Below are 15,136 nucleotides of genomic sequence, written 5' to 3' on the forward strand. Positions count from 1 at the left end.
AGAAATAGTAAGAGTATATCGAGGTTGTGCTAAACATTTCCAATTCAAACTGAACATGCCATTAATATATCTATGAATTCACTCTTTGCTGCTGCTTTGTCGAAAAATTTAATCTAATGATGTATTGCTGTAGCATTCTGCCTTGGAATCTTTGGAGCACAAAATGTCTCTTCAATGCAAACCAACAATTATCGAACATGGCACTGTGAGTGGGGACGGTTCGCCTTAAACATCTCACAGCAAATCCCTGGTACTGGTTCTGGAAGTATGCAAGCTGCAGGGACATTATATCACATACAAAGGCGTAACAACACTCATCTTCAAACCTTTCATAGTACTGGTGAGAAATTTGGTCTATTATAAGGCCCAGCATGAGCGTAATACCGAGCACTTTTCATTTTCTGGCTTGTTATGAAGAAGTAAATTGACTCCGAAAGAAGGAGTGCGATAAAATGCCTTTGGAGCAGGCTCATTCGGGACATTTCCAAATAGTCTCAAAATTGAGTAATGAACAAAAAAATTTTCCTCTGACCCATTTTTACCAGTCAGTTGGTATCAACATCATCTAGCAGTAACTTCTCCAGAATGACTAACCAATGTGTGATGATTTACGTTAAGATTTGATAGATTTTGATTTTGATACATTAAGTAACAAGTTTAGGTACTCGAACGCCTCCGTCAAAGTCATCAACGGGGTCCAAATCTTTGAGTAAGCAAATAATAAATATATATAATTTTAATTGATTGCAAAATGTGAATAAGCTGTACAAAAGAAGAAAGTAGTGCTCTTCCTTTCATGAAGACTAATGAGATTCTGATCCCGTAATTCATTTTTATCGGCCCGTGTATTTTAGTGATCGATAGCAATTCTGCTACTGTGCTAATCGTTTGAAAATGATTCAATTTTTAGAAAAAATTACACAGACAACCACATCAACGTCCTTACCTCCTGGTAAGAACATTTTACCATGCTTGTTAGGTGAATTTAACGTCTCAATTACCGTTCACTGAAGAGGGTCAAACAAGGTACCTTATTTTTATCCATCCCTTCCCTATATTTCAATTAAATTTGCCCATTTGGAAAATCAATTAATGGGCTAATCAGAGAGGGGAATCGCCAATAGAACATAAGTATAGTTGTCTAAGATACTGCATTTTATGCTTCTCTAAGTCAGTGCTACGAATCGTTTGTGCGGTGTAAAAATTGACCACAATCATTTTATCTCCCAATATTTGTCTAAATTTCAGTGACACAGAATTCATCTGCAACCACGTTTTCTTCAAGTAAGTACGCGTTTGATAACTGTCTTAGATCAAGTAAATGGTTTTACGTTCCAGTCGTAACACTGAAAACTCGCCGTAAAATTCATTCGATATCTCAGTAATATCATATGTGATTGATAAAGGCATGAGAGCATTGATGTCTACATGACACAGATAATACGTGATTTCAAAGAGACATTTTTAAGTCTGTTTGTACCAAGTATGCGACAAACAAAAAAACTGAGTCACCGAAAGGGATCAAACCCCTTACCTTCCCCAACACTGTCGATTGCATCAAAACTAAACATCTTGGAACACGTGTCCGGCCAATCCAAGTTAATTTAAACTTCTTTCGTTTGTTTCCTTGTTTGAAGAGGAAATGAGAAGCTCCTTTACCTTTCCATCAAAACTATATAGGCTTGTCTTAGATTCACAATAACCTTGAAGAGATCGTTATCATAGCTGTATTTTGACCCCACAGGTAACAAAGGAAATGCCTCGTCTACCATCATCGGCAAAGTGAAGACTCTAGTAAGTCAGCCTTATTCTATCTCCATCCGCATGTTTTATTTTCACCTATATTTGTTTACTACACTAATATCCACATTTTCACCCAAGCAGTAAACTATTACATGCTCAAAACTTGTACATGCAAAAAAAACCTGAAATAGCATGACGTCTCTCCGACCTCTCTTAAAAGTATTTTGGATATTTTTAACCTGGCCAATTGCTGTAAGGAGAAAGTTTATCTGTCTATTAATGCGCAAGAAAGTTTGTAGGAAAATTTTGTTTCGGAGCATCGCCGTCTGCTGTCGGTTGAGGTTGACCTAAATACATTACTCATTTTTGCAACAAGCCCGACAGACCAAAGTCAAGTAACAATAATCAAAAACACCGCCGAACACTTCTGAACTGAATGAGATAAAATGTGGTAGGCGTGCCCTAAATGGGTTGAACGTTCATAATTTTCTTGCAACAAGCATTTCTGTTTTTCACCAGGCCAACAACCTTACTAAACACGTTAATAAAAGCAGAAATTGTTCAGCTGAGATGGTAAGTGTTATGCGGGCTAGAGCCCATTTTTTCGTCAGCAGATCGTCCCGTATATTGCTCAATTTTCCCTCAAATCTCGAACTTCCCTGAAATATTAACAGTTCTGAATTCTCAAAGATTACCTAAAACAAAACCAAATTATTATGTTCAAATAAAATAACTGGCATACCAATGCAAAATCATGCTCTTAAGTCAAATAAATCCAGGAATAAATTTATACTTTGCATTGAATCGGCTACAATCCAAATAGTATACGGAAAAAGGGAATTTTATCACATTGCACAGCTAGAAAACGACTTGAATGTTGTGGCTCCAGAAAACCGTCCAGAATCTAAACAAAAATCGATATACCAGCACGACATTCAAAAAGTTCACTCCATTTAGATCTTAAAAAACCAACTTTTTATGTCAATTTTCCTTGCCCCAGAGATAAAGTCGTATAGACAAAATTTTCATTTTTTCCACGGTAAGTTAGACGTTTTTCCTTTTTTTTTTACAAGGTTGTAGAATTACTTCGGAACATAGAGGCTGAAGTCCATTCCTTTATTGGGGAGATCCTTAATTCTGAGGATGTGGAACTACCTTCGTTTTCCAATCATTCCAACCGGATAATAGGTGCAAGTCGTTTTGATATCTTTCATCTTTATAGGAAAGTTTCCCCATTCCTCATGGGGGCTTGGGGAGTTTGCTTCTTAAATCCTCTCGGAATAACTTGGGCCAATTATAAAAGGTTAAAAGTTAGGTGAGCCAGGTGATCTCCCGAAGTGCCCGATATAACTAATTCTGATGTAAGCGAATTCCAATCCAGTGAAACGGGACCACGCTCAAAACAATCAGAACTTTCAGAGGAAAACGATTCAATAAAGCAAAAATAGCCTAGAAGTTTTTAGCTAAGAATGTACTGTCAGCGATCAAGACGTGATTTTTATCTTCCTCGACAGAATTTTACTGTGTTATTGCCACAAGCGTCAACAAAACATTAAAAGTTCCTAGCACCTCTGAAGCAGGCCAGTCACAAATTCTGTTCGTTTTACCGCCAGGTTCAATTGATTTAAAAAATGGTAAGTTCGAAGATTATAAGCATAATAATTAAGTATAATTTTTAAATCCACGATGATTTCAAATATTGTTTCCGTCCTGCAGCAAAGGCTGCCAACGAAAGAATATTGGGATCTTGTATGACGTAATGTCAAATGACTGCTCAGTTGCTTAAGGAAATCTTGAAATGACAAACGCCATGTAGTCCATATCTAAGAACTGCAGTCCTAAAAAAGTATCTTCTTCGATGTAAGGTTACACTTTTTTTTAGCTGAGATAGTTCTAGACAAAATAATTTTTGTCAGGGAAGGTAAGTCATTGGAACAATCCTAAACAGTTCATATGAGATATTCTTACCTGTTTTATAAGGATTTTACTACAATTTAAAACATCGCAAAGTTTCTCTTTTTCTGCCATATTTTGGAAAAGCTTGCTCGCTAGAAAAAGAAGACTTGCATTTTTTACTAAGGGTTTGGTCTGCGCTTCAATAAGAATAAAAGATTTGTAAATTGTTTCACATGTTTTTTCCGTGTCCATTCAGAAGGACGGATTGCCATAGTAACGGTTGTATTCAAGTTCGCTTCACTGTGCAATGATACAGATGGTTTGGCTTTAGGCTCATCGACAGAAAAGAGGTAAGATGTTAGTAAACAGTGTGCACTATCGACAATAAATATTTCCCCCACTTTGAAGCGGCCCGATTTCCTGAATTTCTTTAATTGTAGTGTACCAATGAAGTTCAAGTCTACATCCTTCAGACAAACGTACGAAGAAAACCCGTTAAAGACGAAAAGGGAACGAATAGATTTTTGTTCCATAATACTTAACGTACAGTGTTTCGCTGTCTTACACCGCGTAGCATAAACATTTTTAATCCGAGGCAAATTATTGATTTGAAGAGGAGCCGAGGCGGCCCAATGTTTTTACTTATGAAAATTCTGTATTTCAACAGATCCTCTTTCTTGAAATCTCCGGTAGTTTCTCTGTTGGCAAAGACCAAAAAAAGTAACGTACATACTCTTCAAAACAACGCGACTTTACGATTTAGGATCAAGGTAATATAATACATTATTTTACGCTTTTACGAGACGGATTTTCAGTGATGCAGTGAACTATCATAATCTGCCCTACTAATACAGAACGTTCTCATAATCTACTGTACTCATCGATTTAGAGGTGCTAAAAAAATTGCAATAATATAATAGTTTGTGCCAATAGGTCGTATCACTTTCTTAGTTGTTTGATTGCCATTCGGGCTAATTTCACAGAGCTTTTCCACGGTGTTACCCAACGATGATCACTTTACTAATATAATATAATTTCGCTGTTGTTGCTCTCAGAGGGATAATCAATCATCCGTCGGGTGTCGGTTTCTGAGCAACAGAAACGGGTAAGTATCTTTACATTATTAATATCCTGGGTGACTTCGATGTCAACACGTTGAGAACATTTGAATAAAAACTTAGAACGCATTAAAATATATTCTCTAGAAGAACTACACTGTGGATAACACATGACTATTTATTTCAACGATGGTGTTATTGCATAGATCTCCGCAAAAAAGGGTTCGCCAGTTTGCTAAGCGTTTTTGTAACAACATTAAGTTGGTTTTTTCATCTTTTAAAATAGATAATATGGCTGGTGTGAAAGATCCTAACACTCGTGGGCTCCCTACGTGTGTGGTTTACAAGTTTTTATGTGCGGGCTGTAATGTCTGCTATATCGGCTAAACCTCTCGGCATTTATCCACACGCGTAAGTGAGCGCTTGGTCAGTGATAGGACCTCTCACATCTTCAGACATCTACATAATTCCCCACAATGTCGCACTCTTTGTTCTGATGAGTGTTTAAACATCTTAGATCACGCTTCCACAACTTTTCAACCTAAAATCAAAGAAGCTATCCACATTCAATGGGAGAAACTTACACCTATTCGTGAACTTTATCATGTTAATTTAAAACTTTCCTTGTAAATGCATACATTGTTCTGTTACTATTGTTTGTTTTGTCCAATCAGCATTTTGTTATACACTTTAAATTCAACTTTGTGCTTTCTATTATTCAGAACTGAAGATGACAGAGGAACTGTCGAAACATTTTTTTAAAAATTTTCGTTCATTTTCTTAAATTCGTTATATATCTGCTTCTATCCAGAACTTTTAACGACAGTGTAGTTAGTAACATAATCAATGTTACTGTAAGGTAAAGCTACATGCATTGTTTAACTAATTCTTATTTTTAAGTGATCTCCTAATCTTTGACGAAAAATCATGCCTTTGTCTGTGTATTTTTGAGTTTTTAGCCTCAAAAATTACAAAAAGTAGAAAGTTGTGAAAGAAGCATTGTTATTTCCATTGATAGCTCCAAACCTTTCTGGTCCGATAAAGGAATGACGTTCATGGATAAATATGAAGAGAACTTCATTTCGTGTTTGACAGATCACCTCACTAGTTTTGCTGTTCTAATCAGTTACAACGAAGATCAGTCACAATTTCAGGTATGAAACACATCTGTGAAAAAAATCAGCAATGGAATGTTTGCACTAATTAACAAGAGGACACAAGAAGGTTCCATTTTCCTGTGAAGCTGGTTTAAATGTTCACAAACAACTTCAAAGTGTGGTACACGAGTAGTAGGAAAGAACCAAACAAAACTTATGCAGTGAAGAAGATGACATACTTAATTACTACAGAAGTTCTGTAATTTGCCCGGCACACCCTTGAAAGATGGCTTCCTGAAAGATCATAATAATTATAGAAAGTCTGAGTAATTACATTTCCAACTGTTAAAATCATGGCCATTCGGCTATTACATTTATATCCGTCATTTCAGATACTTAGTTTGTCTAACACAGCATCTTCCTCAAAGGATCTATAATTATGATTTCAAGTACTGACTTATTTACGTATGATTGTTTTTATATATAGGCTTATTAATTCAGATTAAGTTTTGGATTGGGAAAAAAGTGAAAGTAACATCCTAATTCGTTATAAAAATACTTTTTCAGCTTTCAAAAAAAGAAGAGAAGGCACTGGATCTGATCACGAAAATTGGTTGTGGTTTTGCCATTCTATGTCTTATTGGAGTTATTGTTACTTTTTCCTGTGTCAGGTTTGTGTTCTTTTTATATCCTGTACTCTCTCTATGAATTTTCTATAGTTCATATTGTATGAGTTGTGTTGACCTGCAAGAATTCATAACGTTATCTCCAAGAGACTTTGCAATTTCGCTTTCAGGACCTTATCAGCAATGCGATACCGTATTCATCTTCATCTCTGTGTCGCCCTTGTCGCTGCACAAGTAATATTTGTCACTGGCGTTGACGCCACAGGAATCAAGGTGAGTCACCCTTATAATTTTACAAATAGGATAAACGCCTCGAGTTGTTGCAGTAGGAAGTTAAACGGAACTCTCCATTCCCTTTCCTCTTTTTACCATCAATAGCAACCAGGATCGCGCACAATTTGGGAGAAAAGTGCGCTCTTTTTTTGAGCATCGCTTTTAAGATCATTGCCACTATTACCATTTTACTCTACAGTAAAAACAATATCGTAAATAAACATTAGTCTTCATATGAAAAATCGGATTGGTCGAGAGAATTCAATCAATATACAATAGCGTGTGAGATTGACAAGATAAACGCAAGACATAAGACAAACAAAAAAATAAACAGTCTGCCTAGTATGTAAGTCCATCGTACGTGTGGTGTTCTCAAAACTTTTGTCTACTCAGAGAGAGACTCAAAATGGCCGAAAGCTTTGCCTCTGTTTCTGAGGTGAATTTAAAACTTTTGATTGAAGAGAAAGATTTAAGAAACATCAGGAAAATAGACCGGAGCTGGTGAGACATGTTTCTGTTATTTTCCTCTCACAGGAGGTCTGCATTGCTGTAGCTGTTATGCTCCATTACTTTTTTACCGCATCATTTGTCTGGATGTGTATAGAGGCCGTCCACATGTTCATCAAAATTGTTTCAGTGTTCAACATTCAAAGAATTCGCATGCGACATTATGTGGCATTAGGATGGGGTAGGTTTTGACTCCTGTCTTTATCCTTTGCAAACTGTCTCTGATGATGGATGCCCAATAGCGTCAAAGTGTTTCTATCACTCCACTTTTAACTTAAGTCGCACATCACTTCACAATTCGAAGCTTTAGGAAAGCTCTCTTCTCTTGACCAAACTTTCTGTAATGCACCGTAACGAATTGTTTGACAATAACCTGGTCTAGTCAATAGAATTCCGGTAAGAAAAGTATGGGCAACTACATATAGGTGGATGATGAAGAGATGACCCAGCCTGCAACATAGGGTAAAACAATCCGATCACCTTTTCTTCATCTATTCTAGGAGTACCAGCTGTGATAGTTGTAGTATCAGCGACCGTACATTATGAAGGATACGGCACATCAAAATTGTAAGTAAAGTTGTAAATGCACATTTCCAGACACCAACATTTTTTTCATATATCGTATATTTCTGAAGTTCTTTTTTCTGTTTAATTTTTGAACTGTTCGCTATCATTTTGATATACCTTTTACATTGGAAAGTACTAATGCGATAAATAATTCGTTGATTTCTACAAATGTCAGGATGAGTTGCATTTATTATCATTTCACTATTAACTGTTAATACATTTTCCTGATGCATTGCCTCATAATGGCCTTTCGATTTCTCCAATTTCAGCTGTTGGTTAAGCCTTGAAGGAAACCTCATTTGGGCATTTCTTACCCCTGTTGTGGTGATAGTATTGGTAAGCAGTAAGACGTATTCAGCTCAAGTTACCCGAGAGTGTATTTAAAAGTACATTTGCGAACAACTTCCCTCTAAGGAGATCCTTACTCGAATTTCCCATCTTCTATTGCCCTCTCAGTCAAACCGCGTTTTCGATCAAAAAGAGTTATCCGTTGATAAAATTTAACTAACAATTGCGTTTGGCAAGTACATACAATAGACAAGATTGCTGTTAATAAGTACTTATTCCTCTTTCTCTTTTAATGATTCAGGAAATTATGACAGGTTAATTCATGTAGACGGAGTCAAAAATAATTCTTGATGAAAGTTGGAAAACATATTAATCAATTTATTCGAACCTCCTTGTTCTAGATAAATGCTATCGTTTTGGTTACTATAACGGCTGTTCGAATCTCCCTCAAAGACAATCCACTGACACCTCATGAAAATAAAAAATTCACGTAAGTAAAATAAACAGATATATGTTTACGCCTACAACGATTATGGGTAGCTACGAATCTATTTACACTTGAAACTTTACGTTAACCACATTTCATCTACAGTTAGTCGTTTTAGTGTGACCACATACTACAACCTGTATAGTCAACGTAAATCAAGGTTCTCATCTTATACGTGCCATTGAATCGAGTTTAAAGTTATTTTTCGCTCAATGATGTTTTTTTGCTCTTTATTTTTAGTGCCGCCCTTAGAACGGTCGTAGTATTGTTTCCTCTGCTTGGTTTAAGCTGGTTCTTTGGTCTGATGGGTGTTTTGACCAATAGCCGGCCGTTTCTTTACACTTTTGTAGTGCTCTCTTCTCTTCAGGTCAGTGGTTTATTTTGTATTTATTTCCTATTTCAACGCATCAGAACTTTCTTTTTCTTACTTTTCACAGATACTCCGAGCTGGAAAATATTGATTTTGTTCATATTCATACATTTACGTCTTGCAATGCAATCTTTCGTTATTTAATTGAAAATGCAAATTGTTCGAAAAAAAACAGTAGATCATTCGCGCGTTAGTTAACAAGAAAACGTTAATACAAACTAATTAAGACAATTTGCTCCAAACGGGGTATGGGTTAAACAATACTCACATCAAAATAAACAAAAGTTTTTGATAAAAAAGACCAGCTAGAGCAATAGCATAGGTATCAGACTTGTTTAATATCTTATTTATCCAACCACCTTAATTCGTGGGAACTACATGTACATATCAGATTTTGATTTTTTAAATTAAAGTCTTGATGTTCTAAAAACAGGGCTTCTTCATTTTGCTATTTCACTGCATCGGAAACAGGGAGGTAAGGATGTATTTTTTTTTCAAAAGATTTATTCGAAGTTGAATATTACGACATGGTGAGATGTCAATCATTGTGTCGTTGCACCAAACCCAGTGACACCCATTAACACACTTATGAAAGGGGTGGTGTATCACTTGACCTCGAAAGACGTGACTTATTAGATGCGTGGTTACAGGGTGACTAGAGTACTAATGGCTCTTTCTTAACCAGAAGAATACATAATTTCTGTCAATGAGAAAGCAATTTGATTTGCCCAAAAATGTCAGTAAAACAGTAGTGGTAAACTCCTTCGACTGAACGGTGAATTTTCAGTCAAAGGAGTTCAGTAAAAAGTAAAGCCCATTCACTATGGGCTTTACCTTTTATAACATTTGTTAGATGGGTGTCGGTAAACCAACCTCTTCTTTCTTGAGATGTTCTTGGAAATGATATGGAGACTAAGTAAGATTTCTGCTATTTTCTTTTTTTTTTAAACGTCTTCAAGAGCTCACAAGGTTTATAATTCTCTTGTGCAAATATACTTCACCAAGAAAGAGATTACGAAGCTATCGTTTATCAATTCTAGGTGCGCAGTTCGATAAAAGCAATCAAAGACCGTCATTCGTTGGAGTCAAGTATTCGACATGAACAAGTGAGTAATTTTTGGAGATAATTTTTTTTTCTCTCAGTTTTTAGAGGTTATTGTTTTATGATATAAATTCTAGACCTTTTCTCATAGCAATTTCATCGTTATATTCCTTATAGAAATTCCGGAAAGGAAAGGCAAACAGCAAAAGCTCAAATGGAGTCAATTGTGGAGAGAAAAAAATAATGCTAACAAAAGTCTCGGGACTAAAGAGAAGCGAAGAACAAGTCAAAAAGGCAACAAACGTATGATAAAAAAGCAAAGAAAAATTTTTTGACCCTTACTTGATGTACAAAAACACCGGGAGCAGCCAAGGTCAGATTGGAGTGAATCCCCGTGGCTACCTCAGTAGCAGCGATTAACTGGCCAGGAAGCAATCTCGAGGAGCGTCTAAATATAGTTAAGATGTTCAAAATACTCCGATTCTTAAACTAGCCGACATCTGGGAGTATTGTTGTGATGTTTACCATTCGATGTCTAGTTGTGGTCGTCTACTTTTCGCTTCATTTATTAGGCGTTAGCCTCTGTAAATTTTAAGCATTTTTTAAAAATTTCGCAAAACGCCATCCAGCGCTAAATAGGTATCCACATCATTTCAAAATTTTGATTTTAGAGGGACTTTATGTTTAAATAGTTGCACACAAGCGAACTCTGCGTAGGACGTTAGCATCTGTCATGTAACAAAAAATTACTAGTAGCCGGTTACTTCCTTACGATGGGAGTGTTTCAGACACCAGAGGCAACCGAAAATGCATCGGGGAAAGTAGCATCGCGTTGAAAATTAGTCAGGGACATATGCCTTGCTTTCACTTCCACCGGTTTGTTAAGAACGTTCTAAATTCAATACTGTTTGGATGACCATGAACATGTTTTTACTGAAGATAACGCCGTGGGAATTCACTAAGAGCCAGAATAAGAACCCAGTCCACTGACGTATTAACGCATTAACAGCATTAACGATAACGCTCAAGAAACTAAACTAAGATAATTTTAGAAGGATTAGGTGTCAGAATTTTAATTATGTGACTGAGATATGCCTATATTACGTTTAGCCGATATCCTTGTTGTGAATTATTTTAGTTTTACTTCCATCCTCACATACAGTTTGTCGGAAGCATTATCATCATGTTCTTTATTTCTTGTTCTGATATATATTCTGACAATCCAAACTGATCATAAACTGCTCTGACGTTTGAGGACGTTGCTTTACACCGAGCTGAAATCACAATAAAGCAGAAAAATTTCACCAAAAAACATCTTTGTTTTCATCTGAGATCTTGGACTTGGCAAGCCCTACGGGAAAAATAGATTGGTGAAGACTTCCTCAAAATAGTTAATCCAGGCAATTTGAAGTAGGCTTTCATTTTCCACAAAATTGGGTCCTAGCCGAAAATCCAAAAAGAAATTAAGTTTCATTAAAAGCTGCCAGTAAAGGAACAGCCTCTTCCTGTAAAATTGATAAACTGATCGTTGAACAGAATTTTCAAATTCCGCAGGGGTTGATCAAAAATAAGTCAAGCACATAATTTCTAATGAAATCGAAGCTCCCATCGTATTGAATCGTGTCATATGAAAGTTATTTACGGCGCATTGGGAGGAGATAAAAGAGCAACTTAAAAGCGACGAAATTATGGTCACTCGGAGAGTATAATCTTAGTAAGACAAAACAGTTGCGAGGATGCTTTTTAGTATCTTGTTATCTTGCAACAGTCAACCAATTAGAAAACTGAAGCGTTTTCATAAAAATCGCGCTGCATAGCCTGAGAGAAAGTTCAGTAGTGATCTTCAGCTATCGGTTCTATATTCAACAGCACTGGGTAATCCCTAACTGGCATAAGCTGCATTTGGCTTAAATAATTATGCACTAACTGTTATCAAATTTACTACATGATTTTAATCTTTTCTTGTATATTTTGTTTGTTTGTTTTTTTTTTACGAATCTTGACTTAGTGGTACTTCTTGTTGTTACGCAGGGCCCTGTTTAGTTGTCATATATGTCACTAAGTAATATTGCTTCCATACTTTGGCTCGACAGTTTGCTTTAAGGTTGTAAATGTTCAAATGCTTGGCAACCAAACATGTTATGTTTGCACTCAGGCAAATTAACATTTGTCTTCTTTTCTGAAACAATTCATCTAACCTATTATTATTATTATTATTATAATGGCAGAAAAGTAGGGGAATTACGTGCGAAGGAAAAATTAATGGCTGGCAGCAGAGCTTGCCGACAAATTCCTGCCGCACATACCCCTTTAGATGGAATCGATATTTTCCTACTTAAGCGTTTACCCTAACTAGAGAATAGGAAGACGCGAGACTGAGGCATATAATTAGAAATAAAAGGTAAAATGTTCTAACAAAGTTAAAACAATGCAGCCACCTGACTTCAACAGGATAAAAATTGTTTGGTCCACTGACACGTAAAGTATATCAAACTTATCACCTTAATTAACGACTATATGAGAAGTTGCCCAAAGGCTAAATAAACTCATCACGAACATGCAGTTCCAGTATGGTTTCTGATGGCTCATAAGAGAGTCTTTCACCAATTAGAAGTCCCATTTTTCTTATGTTTTTTATTATCAAATAATTTTTTACGTTACCTGCTGCCGGTTTGTAAAGGATACCTCATTGCGAGATACTGACTGCTGCTAGAAAATTATGATATTTCATAATATCGCAGCGTACTTCTCACTTTGTTTGCACGATAATTTTCTTCCTATACTTCCTTGTTAACAATCAACTGCTTCAAGAGATTTCAAATGAGTTAAAAAAAAAGTGCGAGAGACGATGAAGGAACAACGAGATGGCGGCCATATTGAAAGTGCCGAAAGTACCAATCTGCAAACCTCCCGTGTACGAAGTGGACACTGAGCATGGCGGGTTCAATCACCAAACCGAAATCAAGATTTCTGCCATCGAGAACAAGCTCAAAGGCTAATCTACAGACATCGAAAGTCTGTATTCTTCAATCGATCTCGCCTTGGAACACAGCTCTTCCTTCAATTTCAAGCTTGTAGGCATCCTCGAAACGAAACCGAAAAAAGGTGCCGCAGAAACCTCAGAGCCCTAAGGTTAACATAGCACATCGAGTCAAGCCTCACAACGCCTCTGGCGGTCAATCAAAGCCGATTATGTGCAAATTCACGAGACGTCTTGCCCGGGAGCGGGTGATAGTATTAAGAAAGGAGGTGAACAAAATCAGTCCTACCAGAGCCGAACTTTAAGAGAACATGGAACGTGCAGCAGTTTAGGATCACTTCAGTCCACATCTTCAGGACCTGATGTCACGCGCAAGATTCAAGGAAAGGTTCCATTTTGCATTTTGTTGGGCAAAAAAATCGGCCGTATGGATGAGGAAAAGTGATCATTCTCGACCAATCGCAGTGCCAGTGACTTGGACAATCTGGAAGCTCGCTACAAATCACCAGGTGAAGAACGTATTAGCTAAGAAGTAACGCGCAAGGTAAAATAAACAAAATCCTTTTACGCGAACTAACCTACTATTCTTGCAATTCAATTTATCCCATGACCAATTCAATAATATTCTAGATACTTCCCTTCTTGCTAAAAAATACCTCGATCGTTACCTAGCTATTACGACCTAAATATCTTTAGCTTGAGTACTTTTGTTGATAAAAAATCCCACCCTAACGATCATTCTACAAATGTGACGAGTAAATACTATTCTGAGCTAAGAAATTAGCTCCAAAACGTATCTTCTCCAAACAGAGGTTTATCTTTATTCCGCACAAATATCCGCAGTCTTGGACGTAATACGGACAACTTTCAAACACATCTACTGATCTACTGGACGAATTAAATTTTCAATTCGACGTTATAGGTATTACGGAAACTAGACTAACTAGACAGCTTGAAAATTTGGACTTCAACCCGTCAATACCGAACAACAATTTCGAATATGTACCAACACCTCTGGAGGAGTTGGTGGGTACATCAACGAAAAAAGTTTAATATACAGTCATTGATAAAAGTTATAGTGAAGCTTTTCAGGCACTTTTTGTTGAACTACACTTTCCAAAAATGCAAATATAATTTGCAGAGTGGTATATAGATGGCATAGCTCTCCGGAACGATTTCAGGAATATTTTGATATCTTGCTTAAAAAACTCATCGCAACTAGGAAACAAGATTTTTATAATGGGAGATTTCAACTTGAATCTCCTTCGTTTCCAATCCTGTAAGTGCGCCCAAGACTTCAATTTTTCTTTACAAAGCTTTGACATGACCCCGTCCATTGACAAACCCACGAGAGAACATAACAATTCCTACTCACTAATCGATAATATATTCACTAACAACCTCGAAAGTATTCTTTTAAGCGATAACATTATCTCGCATTTAATCGATCACTTTTCGCAATTTTGCATTCTTGACTTTTCTAGTAAACTGTTTGATGCGCAGAGACCTAAACAATTAGTTCGTGACTTGCCCAATTCTTTCAGTGTAGAGCCCACCTTTCTAAGCGGCTGTCACAAATTGACCTGATCAGTGCTGTCGGCAATAAAGTGGATGTCAGCAAATCATTTACTGTATTTCACAATAAAATCAATAAACTCCTCAAGGAGCACGCATCTTTGAAACCACTTTCAAAGCGCAGTCTAAAGAGAGCTAAAAAAATCCTGGATAACAAAAAGTATTAGAAGATCAATCATGATAAAGAATGCTCTATCTTACTCTGGGGATACCACTGCCTACAAACTCTATCGAAACAAAATATTAATGCTAACGAGAATTATTAGAATAATAATTAAAAGACCTATCAAGAAAACATGGTGGGCATAAATAGGCTCTTAGACCGGAAAACAAGAGGTCCTTAAGGACAAGATCTCTCTCAAATGTCCGACAAGCAACAAAGTTTCTTTCAACTCCTCTGAATTTCCAGACATAACGAATAAATATTTCTCTTCCATTGGGCACGATCTGGCATCCAAAATGCCAAAACCCACCCAAAAAATTTCACGAATATTTACGAAAGATAGGTGTGGCTGGTTCCTTCTTTTTTCATTCAATGTCTCATATTGAAATAGAAACTGACATCCTGAATATTCAACTAAATAAAGCACATCAAAATCTGAAGACGCTTGAATCGATCGTTAATGA

At 36.6% G+C, this 15,136-nt stretch overlaps 1 protein-coding gene across 4 annotated transcripts in view; it reads left to right on the top strand.

Moving 5' to 3' along the window:
* LOC131771784 (uncharacterized) overlaps positions 1–15,136 on the top strand; it is a 58,287-nt gene that overhangs the window by 16,138 nt on the left and 27,013 nt on the right. For all 4 annotated transcript variants that reach the window (XM_066163677.1, XM_066163678.1, XM_059087650.2 and 1 more), the window contains 20 exons: positions 134–340; positions 911–952; positions 1,249–1,284; positions 1,745–1,794; positions 2,263–2,316; positions 2,817–2,931; positions 3,258–3,377; positions 3,896–3,989; positions 4,307–4,409; positions 4,695–4,744; positions 5,716–5,851; positions 6,362–6,465; positions 6,591–6,693; positions 7,228–7,381; positions 7,701–7,767; positions 8,037–8,103; positions 8,457–8,545; positions 8,783–8,909; positions 9,346–9,387; positions 9,953–10,018. In XM_066163677.1, coding sequence (XP_066019774.1) covers positions 134–340; positions 911–952; positions 1,249–1,284; positions 1,745–1,794; positions 2,263–2,316; positions 2,817–2,931; positions 3,258–3,377; positions 3,896–3,989; positions 4,307–4,409; positions 4,695–4,744; positions 5,716–5,851; positions 6,362–6,465; positions 6,591–6,693; positions 7,228–7,381; positions 7,701–7,767; positions 8,037–8,103; positions 8,457–8,545; positions 8,783–8,909; positions 9,346–9,387; positions 9,953–10,018 — 1,826 coding nt within the window. The remainder of the gene's footprint in view (positions 1–133; positions 341–910; positions 953–1,248; positions 1,285–1,744; positions 1,795–2,262; positions 2,317–2,816; positions 2,932–3,257; positions 3,378–3,895; positions 3,990–4,306; positions 4,410–4,694; positions 4,745–5,715; positions 5,852–6,361; positions 6,466–6,590; positions 6,694–7,227; positions 7,382–7,700; positions 7,768–8,036; positions 8,104–8,456; positions 8,546–8,782; positions 8,910–9,345; positions 9,388–9,952; positions 10,019–15,136) is intronic.

This window comes from Pocillopora verrucosa, chromosome 3, assembly GCF_036669915.1.
Source record: "Pocillopora verrucosa isolate sample1 chromosome 3, ASM3666991v2, whole genome shotgun sequence".
NCBI lineage: Eukaryota > Metazoa > Cnidaria > Anthozoa > Scleractinia > Pocilloporidae > Pocillopora > Pocillopora verrucosa.